General features: G+C 51.9%; 2 protein-coding genes across 4 annotated transcripts in view; both read left to right on the top strand.

The window, feature by feature from the left end:
* The first annotated feature begins 135 nt into the window (after window positions 1-135).
* Mzb1 (marginal zone B and B1 cell specific protein) lies at window positions 136-2,211 on the top strand. Its single transcript, XM_005065277.3, has 4 exons — window positions 136-366; window positions 1,096-1,214; window positions 1,544-1,654; window positions 1,766-2,211. Exons 1-4 carry the CDS (start codon window positions 163-165, stop codon window positions 1,914-1,916), a joined length of 585 nt encoding a protein of 194 aa, XP_005065334.2. The 5' UTR covers window positions 136-162; the 3' UTR covers window positions 1,917-2,211.
* Window positions 2,212-9,681: 7,470 nt separating this feature from the next.
* Slc23a1 (solute carrier family 23 member 1) overlaps window positions 9,682-13,581 on the top strand; it is a 16,527-nt gene continuing 12,627 nt past the window's right edge. For all 3 annotated transcript variants that reach the window (XM_040758100.1, XM_040758098.1, XM_040758099.1), the window contains exons 1-4: window positions 9,682-9,866; window positions 12,166-12,227; window positions 12,799-12,927; window positions 13,362-13,519. In XM_040758100.1, coding sequence (XP_040614034.1) covers window positions 9,767-9,866; window positions 12,166-12,227; window positions 12,799-12,927; window positions 13,362-13,519 — 449 coding nt within the window. In that variant the 5' untranslated portion in view covers window positions 9,682-9,766. The remainder of the gene's footprint in view (window positions 9,867-12,165; window positions 12,228-12,798; window positions 12,928-13,361; window positions 13,520-13,581) is intronic.

The raw sequence follows: 13,581 nt of genomic DNA, 5'->3' as shown, positions 1-13,581 counted from the left end.
CCCCCCTGTCTGTGAAACGGGGCTGAGTCGGCTGGAACCAGGGTCCCGCTGTGGAAACTGCAGACGTGGCATCTCCGGGGCCCGTGAGGTGTCAGCTCCCTATTGGCCTGAGCCGCAGATAATTCGAGTGCGCGCGTCTGCTACCCCGACCACAGTGCCTGCATGCTCCATGAAGTAACTTCAGAGGCCATGAGGCTGCCCCTGCCGTTGCTGCTAGTGTTTGGGTGCAAGGCTATCCTGGGAAGCCTTGGGGATAATAAGGCCTCCCTCTCAGCTACCGCTCCAGTGTTGGATGATGAAGAGAAGTACGCCTCTTACATGCCTGATCACCTGCGCTGTGATGCCTGCCGGGCCGTGGCCTACCAAGTAAGTTCCCCCTGTCCCTCAGCAGCAGCCCTTAGGCCACTCTGCCACCATTGGCCTTTAATCCCCCAAGCAGTAACCTGCCCCCACCCCATGGCATCTTCCAGCCCCCTTTGTTGGAATCGCCGTGCCTCAGTTTACCCACTTGCCTGGTGACCTAAGAACAGGCGATCGAAGGTGGTCCGCGTCTTGTCTCGTCACACCAGGGGACCGTTCATCCTCTTAGATTCCTCATCTGTACCCCTTTGCTTCTCAACACCCTCCTCCCCAGGCCCTGGCGATGCCTTTACTTCACGAATATTGGGTGTTATGTGTAGCTATGTGAAGCCACCACGCTCATCCCTCCCAAGCAGCGTGCCTGTGTGATCCTGTTTCCATATGTTCCCAGGGTGGGTGAACACGTGTGTTATTAAAGACTGGTCTCTGGTTATTTTGTTCATCATCATTATTACTGGCTTCCCTTGTTTAAAAAATACCAAGTGTGCTCTGAAAAAAAAGGTCTTTCCTCCCCTTCCCCCAGAAAAGAAGGTCCTGCCTGAACTGGCCCAGGCCAGCTTTGGGACTTAGAGAGGGGGAGGCCCCTGCAGCCTGACTCACAGGTGCTTCCGGCTGGGCAACAGCGCCCTTGCCACCTCAGTCTCCCCAGAGACTTGGGTGTCTGCCCTTCCCTCCTCCTCCTCACAACTGACGGGCAGTCCCAAAGCCCTGGCTCTCAGCACCTCCTCCTCCTAGATGGGGCAACATCTGGAAAAAGCAGAGGCTAAGTCTCCAGACTCCAGCGACTTGCAGGAGTTGAGCGAGTCGATATACACGGATGTCCTGGACCGGACCTGCTCTCAGAAATGGCAATCGTGAGTTGCCAAGGCCCCTGACGCGCCCGCCTTCTTTAGGGGAAGGGCTGGTGGGTACAGACCTCCCTCCTAGCAATGACATCACACGTCTGTTCCAAGAAGGCCCTCCCGCCCCAAGGGAGGAGGTTGGGTGGGTCGAAATCTGGGGGCTTAGGGCTACTCTTGGGAGCGTGTAGGAGTACAGATGGCTACAGAAAGGTCACCGTGAGATCCGGGATCTTGGATGTAACCTTGTCTGAGCTCAGCAAATGTCTGGTATACCTAGACTAGAAGCAAGTCCCTCCCTGGCCTCTATTGATCCTATACCCCTTGCCTCCCACGGCCATCAGCTATGGCGTCCAGGAAGTGAACCAGATGAAACGTCTCGTGGGCCCAGGACTAAGCAAGGGGACAGAGGCACCCATCAGCGTGATGATTACTGGGGGCCCCTGGCCCAATAGGTAATGACAAGGGTGGGGTCAGGAGTCCCTGAGTCCTGGTTTGATCACCCCCCTCCCCTGCCAATGTCCCCGTGAGTACAGTACAGTTCAAGGTGCCCATTGCTCCCCTAGGCTCTCCAGGACGTGTTTCCAGTATCTGGGAGAGTTTGAAGAAGACCAGATCTATGAAGCCTACCGCCAAGGTCATGAGACCCTGGAGGCGCTGCTGTGTGGGGGCCCTCGGGGGTCCTGCTCACCTGAGAGCCCGAGAGAAGAGCTTTAGTGCCGGTGGGGACACCTGTGGGTCTTCTCTCTCTTTTTGTAATTAATGGTCATTTGGAGACAGGGTCTCATCACGCAGCACCGGCTGACCTTGAACTTGTCCTCCTGTGTCAGCCTGGAAAGCGCTGCCTTAACTGTCCCAAGCCTTCCCACGCTTAACCCTTCCTCTTCTTTCAGCGGTGATGGGGAGGGGCCAGGGAAGCCAGTCCATCTTCTTCCTCCATCCCTCGCCGGGGCACTGGGGGTTGGGGACCAATAAGGCCTTCTACTTTCAAATAAAGCTCAGTGACCTCGAATCCTCTGTGAAGGGGCTTTGGGGGGGGGACGGGATAGTGGGAGACACCGGCGTCTCTGTTGACGCCAAATGCTGATCACCTTACATGGCTGATCTGGAAGGATCCAGACTGAACTGGGCCACGAGAAGGTTTGGGGGGACGGGGGCGAAAGATCCTAAGAGAGGCAAGACGTGAGGACCAGGAGCCAAGAGGGTTAGACCAAGAAGAGTCAAGGACCAAGAGGACACGTGGCCAAAATGGCAGATTTACGGAGGGCTGAGAATCTGGGGGCAGAGAAGCCCAGCCCAGCCCCTGGGTTGGAAAGGTTTAGGGTAGGGGGTGGAGAGGAGTACCCAGGTACTGAGTGATCCCCGGCAGGGTTCCTTTGGGACCTGGCAAGCAAAAACAGAGTGAAGTCTGGGCTGGGAGGGGCTTCAGACTTCGAAGGTAGGAACAGTGTTGGCTGCAGGAGGAACTGGGGTGTCTCGTGCACGCCTGCACATTTAGGTCCTGGGTGTTAGTTTCTGTTGCTGCAGCAGCCTGCCTCGGCCACCAAAGCATCACCCGTCATCATCACCCGTCGCCAGGTGCCTTTCCGGACGTGTGCACCCCTTAAAACTGCCCGACGCAGCACAGCTCGCCCTCTCGTCCCGTGTGTGTGTGTCTCTCTCTCTCTGCCTTCTTTCTTTTTTTTTTTTTAATAATTTATTTTTATTGCCGGGCGTTGGTGGCGCACGCCTTTAGTCCCAGCGCTCGGGAGGCAGAGAAGCAGGCGGATCTCTGTGAGTTCGAGGCCAGCCTGGCCTACAGAGCAAGTGCCAGGACAGCTTCCAAGGTTACTCAGAGGAACCTTGTCTTGAAGGAAAAAAAATTATTTTTATTTTATGTACACTGGTGTATTGCCTGCATGTATGTCTGTGTGAGAGTGTTTGATCCCCTCGGGGAACTGGAGTTCACACACAGTTGTGAGCGCTGCCGTGTTGGTGTTCCAGGTTCTTTGGAAGCTCAGGCAGCTTCCACTCTTAACTGCTGAGCCATCTCTCCAGCCCTGTTCTTTCCTCTATGACTTCTCTTATGTCTCTTGCCTCTCTTGTTTCTTGCCCCTCTTCTCCGCTGTCTGTATGCCTGCCTCTTTTCATGCCTGCACTCCAGGGAAGCCTTACACTCTCCCACTCGCCAATAAGCCTTCTTTATTTATTGTGTATACAGCCTTCTGCCTGCAGGCCAGCAGAGGGCACCAGATCTCATTCAAGGTGGTTGTGAGCCATCATGTGGTTGCCAGGAATTGAACTCAGGACCTCTGGAAGAACAGTCAGTGTTCCTAACCGCTGAGCCATCTTTCCAGCCCCTGCCAATAAACCTCTTGCACTAACTGTTTCCAGTGGCTAGTGGCGTGTTTTATTTATCATTACCCCGGGGACTGCTCTGGATCCCCAGTATCACACTATGTGGGTTCATTCCTTAAGGAGTGAAAACACAGCCGCTTCCTCTTGGATCAATCTGACCAAGACTGAGCCCAAATTTGAATCCTCTGTTTCTCTTCCCTTCCCTTCCAACAGTCCACACACAGTCTGGTTTCTGGTCTGTCTGTAATCTATCTGTTGTGTGTGTCCCTAACAGGGCTTGACTCTGAGTTTATTGTTTGTTTTGAGACAGCCCCGGCTATTCTAAACCTCACCAAGATCCACCTGCCTCTGCTCCCCAAGTGCTAGAATTAAAGCAGGGCTTCACTAAACTGGGCGGAGAATGAGGGATTCCTTACAGAAATCTTTTAAGTTTTACACAGGAGAGTCACTTTTACTGCTTCCAACTGACCCAGACTAGTAAATAAAAGTTGCAGATAGATGTTATCAGTCTATCGTGAATTGTTTGCAAGTGTTAGGAATAAAGCAGGCATGTGGGGAACCTTGGTGGATTCCACAGGGGACAAGGGACAAACAAGTAGAAAGAGCTTAAATGAGAAATTTTATTAGGAAGGGAAGGGAGAAGGGGGAGAGAAGAGAAAGAGAGGGAGAGAGGGAGAGAGATGAGGGAGGCCAGAAAAATCCTGTTTTTCCCTTCAGAGGAAGGGGATGGGGGAAGCAGTTATGGGCGGGTTTTTTGTTTTTTTGTTTTGTTTTGTTTTGTTTTTATGAGACAGGGTTTCTCTGTATGCCGGTTTTCTTTTAAAAGGGTCCTTTGCACCTGCCATGTAGAAGCCATGGCCATGGAACGCTGGGCTGACCAGGGTACCGCCTAAGTGCATTCTGCCAGGAGACAGGGGCAGGCTGGCACAGTGCCTGAATCCTTACAGCAAGGTGTTTGGTGGCCATTGGTTTTGAGGTTCCTTCTAACCTATTTTCAGTAAATAATTACCACCACAAACACGTACACACATACATTATTCTAGGTCGGGCATTGATGGGTATATAATTTTAAGATTAAAGGCATGCATTGGTTTGGATTGTAAAAGCTGATTGCATGGGAAATCCAAGGCAAGTAAGGTTCGTTACAGTGTTCCCTAAAGGTGGTTAAGCTTAAGCAGGCTGAGCCACCACACAGTAGGACAGCAGGCTGGCCTCGAACTCACAGAGATCCACCTGCCTCTGCCTCTCCCAAGTGCTGAGATTAAAGTTGTGTGCCACCACCACACCTGTATCAAAATAGGCGCTTAAAAATTTTAAAATGAATAAAAGCGGATTCATAGCTAGCTGTGGTGATACATGCTTTTAGTGTTAGGGCTGAAAAGGCAGAAGCAGGTGGATCTCTGTGAGTTCAAGGACAGCTATTGTTACATGGTGAGACTCTATCTCAATAAATAAAAATTTAAGAGTGTACTCAGGAGGACACTTCAGGATAATTTTATTAGAGTTGAAGAGAAAAACAGGGCAGAGGAGTGGTAAATCTCAGCAGGTGCTGCTGGGGGAGGTGGAGGAGAGGAAGAAAGAGCCATAACTTTGAAGTCAGGGCACAAGAAAGCAGGTTATCGCCAACGAAGGTTTGCAAGCATTTACAAAGGGGAGCAGGGCCACACAGCGGAAGCAGACTTCTCCAGAAGTCGAACTGTTCTTTAATCAGAACAACTGAAATGCTGCAGTCTGGCGTCCGAGCATCATCTCGTGTGTGGGATCTTGGGCTTTAATAAGATTGTGAAGGGGGGAGAAAGAGTCCATCTGTAGGGCAGCTCCCCTGCCGTCTGGAGGTGGTGGATGCCTGGCGGGTCTGACCTGTCATCTCCTTATGGGCCACTTGACCCGGTAAATCAGGTCAACTCTCCCGCTCAGAGCTTCAGTAACACCTGAGGCTTGTAAGTAATTAACCCTTCAGGGAAAGCAAGAGAAGGCTTTCAGCTAGACTCCAAAATGGGGAGGGGCTGTAATTTTCTGACTTAGGCCTCCGCAAAGCAGGCAGGCTCTATGGCAGAGGCTCTGCGAGTGGTTGATCGGGGAAGCTGGTTTCTGGGAAGGACACTGTTTCATGAAGGGGGTGATTACTCCTCCGACTCTTTAGCGTGGTCTTAGTCTTCCTGAGGGGTGGGATCTTGGCGAGGTGACTGACAGGCCCAGCTGGATTGACTCAGTGTGTGTACACATGCATAAGTTGGAGAACGATTTTCTGGAGTCAGCTTTCCTTCTACCTTGTGGATGCAAGGGATCAAATCCAGCAGCAAATGGCCCCAACCCCCCAATTAACTTTTTTTATTTTTTATTTTTTATTTTTTTGGTTTTTCGAGACAGGGTTTCTCTGTATAGTCCTGGCTGTCCTGGAACTCTCTCTGTAGACGAGGCTGGCCTCAAACTCACAGAGATCTGATGGGAAATGTCCTTCTGCATATGTGTTTCTCTTATTGGTTGATGAATAAAACACTGATTGGCCAGTAGTCAGGCAGGAGGTATAAGTGGGGTTACTAGACAAGGAAAATTCTGGGGAGAGGAAGGCAGAGAGAAGCTGGGAGGGAGACACCATGCTGCTGAGGAAGTAACATGCCGGAGAACAGGTAATCCGCAGCCCCGTGGCAATGCATAGTTTAATAGAAATGGGTTAATAATTAAGAGAGAGCTAGGCCGGGCGTTGGTGGCACACGCCTTTAATCCCAGCACTCGGGAGGCAGAGGCAGGCGGATCTCTGTGAGTTCGAGGCCAGCCTGGTCTACAGAGCGAGTGCCAGGACAGCCTCCGAAACTACACAGAGAAACCCTGTCTCGAAAAAAAAAAAAAAGAGAGAGCTAGATAGCAAGAAGCTTGAGCCGTTGGCCAAACAGTTCTAATTAATATGGCCTCAGTGTGTTTATTTGGGGATGAAGGGTGGTAGGACCAGGCGGGACCCAAACTCGGTTTGCAGAGATCCGCCTGCCTCTGCCTCCTGAGTGCTGGGATTAAAGGCATGCGTGAGCCACCAACGGGCCCATCTTCTCCCCCACCCCCGAGGAAACTCTTATAAAAGAAATCATCTCAGCCGGGCATTGGTGGCGCACCCCTTTAATCCCAGCACTTGGGAGGCAGAGGCAGGCAGATCTCTGTGAGTTCGAGGCCAGCCTGGTCTACAAGAGCTAGTTCCAGGACAGTCTCCAAAAGCCACAGAGAAACCCTGTCTCGAAAAACCAAAAAAAAAAAAAAAAAATCATCTCATTGGGGCTTGCTTATGGTCTCAGAGGGTCCTGGCTGGTTTTGTGTGTCAACTTGACACAAACTGGAGTCATCAGAGAGGAAGGAGTCTCCGATGAGAAAATGCCTCCATGAGATCCAGCTGTAAGGCATTTTCTCAATTAGTGACCAATGGGGGAGGGCCCAGACCATGGTGGGTGGCATCTCTGGTCCTGGGTTCTATAAGAAGGTGGACTGAGCAAGCCTTGGTAAGCAACTCCCATCCATGGCCTCTGCATCAGCTCCTGCCTCCAGGATCCTGCCCTGTTTGGGTTCCTGTCCTGACTTCCTTCAGTGATGAACAGCCATGCTGAAGTGTAAAACAAATAAACCCTTCCCTCTCCAACTTTCCTTTGGTCATGGTGTTTTGTCACAGTAATGGTAACTCAACTAGGACAGTCCATCATCATTATGGCAGGAAGCAGGTGGGCGTGACACCAGAGTGGTAGCTGAGAGCTTTACATCCTGTGGGCTTGTGAGAGACTCAGAGCCCACCACCACTGACACGCCTCCTCCAACAAAGCCACACCTTTTTAAAATTAATTTTTATTTAAATTAAAAACTATCTCATTGGTCGGGCGTTGGTGGAGCACACCTTTAATCCCAGCACTGGGGAGGCAGAGGCAGGCGGATCTCTGTGAGTTCAAGGCCAGCCTGGTCTGCAGAGCGAGTTCCAGGACAGCCTCCAAAGCCACAGAGAAATCCTGTCTCGAAAAACCAAAAAGAAAAAACTATCTCATTTTACATAGCAATCCCAGTTCCCTCTCCCTCCTGTTCTCCCATCCCACCCCCCATCCACACCCCAGGGAGGATGATGCCTCCCATAGGGGAATCATCAAAATCTGTCACATCATTTGGGACAGGACCTAGGCCCTCCCCTGTGTATCTGGGCTGCATAGATAAACAGATTCCCTCCATAGGAAATGGGCTCCCAAAGTCCATTCACGTACTAGGGATAAATACTGGTTCCACTGCCAGAGGCCCCATAGACTTCCCAGGACCCCCAGCTAATACCCAAAGCCACACCTTTTTAGCCCAGTGACTGAACATTCAATATATGAGCCTAGGGGAAGCCATTTGTATTCAAAACACCAGAGAAAGAAGAGAGAGGAAAGTGAGGGAGAGGAGAGACAGAGAGGGACTGGGCATGGTTTGGGAAACCTCAAAGCCCACCCACCGTGACACACCTCATCCAACAAGTCGCACATCCCAATCCTTCCCAAACAGTTCCATTCCCTGGCCTCTAAGCATCCAAACGTATGTGCCTTATGGGGACCATTGTCATTCAACCACCACACAGGGTGTATTAATCAGGATCTCTGCAGAAATAGTGCTTATAAAATTAATATCTGTCTGTCTCTCTGTCTAGACAGGGCATATTGGAATGGCTTGCAGGTTGTGGCTAGTCCAACAATGACTGTCTACCAAAGGACGGTCCAAGAATCCAGTAGTTGTCCGGGTGTATGGATGTCTCAGGTGGTCTTCAGTATCTGTCAGAGCCCCAAAGAAGCACGCTGCAATGCCGGGGGGAATGGACTTGCCGGTGACAGCAAAGGCAGGGGTGGGGGTGGGGTGGGAAGATGGGGGTGGGGGCAAAGCTTTCTTCTTCCTTCACATAGGCAGCTAGGAGAAGGTGGGGCCCAGATTAAAGGCGGGTCTCCCCACCTCAGAAGATCCAGAATAAAAGTGGGTCTTCCCAGGCTGGAGAGATGGCCCAGAGGTTAAGAGCACTGACTAACTGCTCTTCCAGGGGTGTTCAATTCCCAGCAACCACAGGGTGGCTCACAACCATCTACAATTCAATCTGGTGCCCTATTCTGGCATGTAGGCAGAACATTGTGTATGTAATAAATTAATAAATTTTTTTAAAAAGGTGGGTCTTCCCACTTCAAACGATGTAATTAGGAAAAATTCCGGGGCTGAAGCGGAGCACAGGCTGCTCTTCCAAGAGGTCCTGAGTTCAATTTCCAGAACAGCTCATAACTGTCTGTCTCCAGTTCCAGGGGATCTGACACCCTCACACAGATATACATGCAGGCCAAACGGTAACACACATTAAAAAAAGAAAAGAAAAGAAAGAAAAACTCCCTCACAGGTATACCTAGCCACTTGAGTTTTAGCTAATTCCATGTGTAGTCAAGTTGCCCATCAAGAACAGCCATCACAGCCGGGCGGTGGTGGCGCACACCTTTAATCCCAGCACTCGGGAGGCAGAGGCAGGCGGATCTCTGTGAGTTTGAGGCCAGGCTGGACCGACAGCCTCCAAAACAGAGAAACCCTGTCTCGTAAAAAAATTTTAAAAAAGAAGAAAATAAAAGAACAGCCATCACACCGGGTCTATTCTTGGCCAGCCTGAAACGCACTATGTAAACATTAATGCCTCCAGAGTGTGCTGGGATTAAAGGAATATGTCACCATGCCAGCTAGTCTTGGACTACTAACCCTTGAGAATAAACAATAGGTAATGTTCTAAATCTTCTGAGCACATCAGAATGTCAAGTCTCCACCCCAGGCCTGAGGTATTCTATTCTTAAGCAGTAGCCTTAAGGAGCAGTAAGTGACAAAACTGATTTTTATCTCCCTAGTATTGCCAGAGAAACAGAAGGTGGGATCCAAAGCTCACCACAGGCAGGTGGTCTACACTACCTAACAGTGTTTTATTAAAGACTTATCACTGTTGGAGGGCTAATGTCATGGCCCATGCCCTGGGACACATTCTCAAGCCTTGTAATGCACACGTCCTGGTGAGGTTTGGGCTCCATTGAGCAATGATTGAAGAAGGGGAGGGGGTAGGGGCTGCCTTTCTGCCACCTGAGGAGCACTGGGTGGAGCTGCAGAGGTCCAACAGGTCAGACCACTTTGAGAACCTCAGAGCAGGAACCAGGAGTGAGAGGAGTAGATCCACCACAGAGGAAAAGCCTAGAGCTGGAAAGGGAACTGCGTTCAAGACAGCCATGAAGCTACTGCCCAGCTGGAGAGCCGTGCTGCCCGTGGGCCCCCAGCCTGGCCTGTGCCGCTGTATCCCAGCTTGGCCTTGGGCACAGCAACCCAGAAGTAGGTAGCCCCAGGGGTGGTTGGGACTAAGGGTAACCAGAGGGGAGCAGGTGCTGATCCCAGACCCAGCTCCTGCCAACTGAAATCAGCCCCTGGGTCTTCATGACTGCCTCGGCCAGACCAGCGCTCTTTGAGCTCTTAGCCTAGGCCAGTTAGGAAGAGATATGGGCACAAGTGAACATAGAGACAGAGACATGGAATGCTTAGAAAGAACGGCCCCGCCGGGCGTTGGTGGCGCAAGTCTTTAATCCCAGCACTTGGAAGGCAGAGTCAGGCCGATCTCTGTGAGTTCGAGGCCAGCCTGGTCTACAAGAGCTAGTTCCAGGACAGTCTCCAAAGCCACAGAGAAACCCTGTCTCGAAAAACCAAAAAAAAGAAAAAGAAAGAACGGCCCCATGTTCAATTTAATGTTCTGCTATTTTTTATTTTAGCCCCTTTGAGATAGTTGGGTTTTGTTTGTTTGTTTATTTTTGGTTGGTTATTTTGTTTGGTTTGGTTTGGTTTTTCAAGACAGGGTTTCTCTGTGTAGCCCTGGCTGTCCTGGAACTCGCTCTGTAGATCAGGCTGGCCTTGAACTCACAGAGATCCGCCTGCCTCTCAAGTGCTGGGATTAAAGGCTGGCCTCAGCCGGGCGTTGGTGGCACACGCCTTTAATCCCAGCACTCGGGAGGCAGAGGCAGGCGGATCTCTGTGAGTTCGAGACCAGCCTGGACTACCAAGCGAGTTCCAGGACAGCCTTCAAAGCCACAGAGAAACCCTGTCTCGAAAAAACCATAAAAAAAAAGGCTGGCCTCAAACTTGCAGAAATTTGCCTGCCTCTGCCTCTTCCTCCGAAGAGCTGAGTTTTAAAGGCATGAGCTACCAAGATAGGGTCTTATGTAGCCAAGGACATTTGAGGCTGGTCTTGAATTCCCTATCTTCTTTCCCGAGCCTCCCTCATGCTGGGATTACAGGTATGTGTGGTCATACCCAGCTTTTCTGTTATTTTAATAAATTATATTTAGTGTGTGTGTGCTTGAGCATGTGCAATGATGTATGTGTGGTGAGGACATCTTGTGGGAGTCAATTGTTTTTTAGCATGTGGGTCCTGGAGAGAGGACAGAACTCAGGTCCTCAGGCTTAGCAGCAAGTGCCTTTTCCTGCTGAGTCATCTTGCCAGCCCCCCAACCTCTATTTATTATTTGTGTGTGTGTGTGTGTGTATGTCTGTGTGTATCCGTGTGTGTGTATATCTGTGTCTGTGTGTGTCTGTGCTGTCTGAGTTTAGGTGTTTGTGCCAAAGGGGTACAGGTGGAGTCCAGAAGATAACCCATGGATGATGTCAGATCTCTCCCTCAACCATGTAGGTTCCAGAGGCCAAACGTGTCATTGGACTTGGTGGCAGGTGCCTTTACCTAATGAGCCATCTGGCTAGGCTTTTCTATTACTTTTCAGTCAGGATTTTGCTATGTTAGGCATTGTATCTTTAGTGTATAGCCCAGGCTTGCCCAGATGGAACATATGATACAGGCTTCAACTTGCTGTGATCTGCCTGGCCCAGCCTTCCGAGTACAGGGATTATAGGCGTTAATCACCAGACCCAACAAAATCCTCAACGGTTTTGCAACAAGAGCCCCTCTCTCGTTTTTCACAGGGTCCCATAAAAGCTCATCCTGGCTAATATGTGTGTGGGGAAATCCTCACCCAGACGCAGGCGTGGGCTACACAGGCCTCTCTGTGGATGCCCCAGGAACCATGCGTAGTGAAGGCTGGCAGGGAAGGGGGCCAAAAACTAATCCGAATTTAGCGCTGGTTTTCTGACCCTCACTTCCCCGGGTGGCTTTGGTCTTATCAGCAGTGAAAGAGTTAACACCTCGCGCGCGCCGCGCGGGGGTGGGTGGGGGCAGAAAGGGAGATGTGATATGCAAATACCGATATTGGCATTTGATTGTGCTCCCCAAAGATTAACTTCTATTAATAATTGTAGAGGGCTTTGCGAGGAGGCGGATGAGTCACGTCCACTCTTCTCTCCTTGAATGTCATCCCTGAGCGTCCCCTCTTCGCCGCCCTGTGTAGACTCTGGCCCTCCCTAGGGAAACGAGGCCAGGCTGAGATGCGGGTAAGATAGAATATTCAGAAGGTAAATGCGCCTGGATGGCCTTTTACCGCTGGAGTCGCAGTTAATACCTTACCTCTGCCCTAGTCTCCCTTTCGCAATTCGGAGCCATGGACCTGGTTACAGATTGACTTTGAACAATGTCTGATGCACGGGTAAAGTCCTCCTTGGCCTTGGGGGTAAGGCCCTTTTCTTTTCTCCTCAGAAGTGTCTCAAACCTGTGTCTCAGAAATGAGAGCTCAGGAGGAGCCCCGGAGCCCAACACAGGTGGGGAGCCCCGGACAGGGACCCCGGCAGGCAGGTGGGGGCTGGGCCTCGCTGGGAAACTTTCTAATGCACTTGACAGATAGTGCCAGTCCTGAGAACTACAAGTGGCACTGGGGGTGGAGGGGAGAAAGGAGCCTTTGGTTTTGGGGCTGGCTGGCTTGGCCTTAGGAGGTCTGTAAGGGCTCGCCCTGCTCCCCCTGTGGCACCTTCGAGGATTTCTGAGAGGTAGAGGTTGGACAGGTGGGGGTGGGGTGGGGGACTTATCCAAAGCCCAGCCCTGTCTCCCCCCTTGGGCCTTTTGGTCTGGTGCCTAAGGGCCTTCTGACTTCGGGGTGGGGGGGCTCACTGGAAGTCCTGGAGGACCAAGGGCCCTGGCAGCCAGGACAGCGCTCGCTCTCATCCCTCCACTGGGATGTGGAGTGGAGCAGTGGCCATCTGCTGGGCAGGGTGGCGGCTCTAGTCCATCCTCACGGAATCGCTGGGAGGGCCATTGTGCCTCCCTTCCGTCCAGGCGGCATAGGGCTTTGCCTGTTCAACCCACTCGGGGGTCCTGAGCCGCGGCTCTCTCTAGCCCCAGCGTGAGTCGACTTCCGCCAGGGACCAGAAGACATCGCCCTTGCCCATGGAGCCCAAGTCTGATATGTTGTACAAGATTGAGGATGTGCCACCGTGGTACCTGTGCATCCTGCTGGGCTTCCAGGTGGGTTTGCCCGAGGCCTCCCAGCCCTACGCGGCGGCGGCGGTGTCCACCCCTAGGTATCTATCCCAAACCCTACCCGGACAAAAGGTCACACTTTTTGTCCGGGCTAGAGGAAGAAACAAACCAGGTCAGCCTCGATTGTCACCAAGCAGCGGTGCCAGAGAAGGTTAAGCGGCCCCGGGGTGGAGATTTGTGAATGGCATATGACAGACAGGAAGGGGCGCATCCATGGAAGCCACAGGAATAACCTGTGGGAGACTGGGGCCCCCTGCGTGGAGGTGAGCAGTAGCTCTCTGGTAATCCCTAGCGGGTCATGCCATTTGAGTAAGCACCCGGTCGGTACGGGTCCAGGCTCAGGACACTGACCCGGGTGCGGGTTTCCACGTTGAGCATTGCGGCGGGGCCACGTCTCGAACTCTTCTCGCCCTACCTAGCATTACCTGACGTGCTTCAGCGGCACCATCGCTGTGCCCTTCCTCCTGGCCGAGGCGCTGTGTGTGGGCCGCGACCAGCACATGATCAGTCAGCTCATCGGCACCATCTTCACCTGTGTGGGTATCACCACTCTCATCCAGACTACAGTGGGCATCCGGTGAGCTGCCCCTCCCCGGCTCAAAAGAGTACGCGCACATGCAGACATGCCTTTGTGCGCTT

The sequence above is a fragment of the Mesocricetus auratus genome, unplaced genomic scaffold (assembly GCF_017639785.1).
Source record: "Mesocricetus auratus isolate SY011 unplaced genomic scaffold, BCM_Maur_2.0 Super-Scaffold_100015, whole genome shotgun sequence".
In the NCBI taxonomy this organism is placed as follows: Eukaryota; Metazoa; Chordata; class Mammalia; order Rodentia; family Cricetidae; genus Mesocricetus; species Mesocricetus auratus.
The sequence above is the reverse complement of the archived record's forward strand: the minus strand, read 5'-3'. Positions and strand labels throughout refer to the sequence as shown.

What these genes read in the sequence shown, in the direction of transcription:
- Mzb1 (XM_005065277.3), top strand. Translation starts at nt 163, where the DNA reads ATGCTCCATGAAGTAACTTCAGAGGCCATGAGGCTGCCCCTGCCGTTG. An exon ending in GCCGGGCCGTGGCCTACCAA is followed by an intron (nt 367 to 1,095) that starts GTAAGTTCCCCC and finishes TCCTCCTCCTAG; the next exon opens with ATGGGGCAACATCTGGAAAA. An exon ending in TGCTCTCAGAAATGGCAATC is followed by an intron (nt 1,215 to 1,543) that starts GTGAGTTGCCAA and finishes CACGGCCATCAG; the next exon opens with CTATGGCGTCCAGGAAGTGA.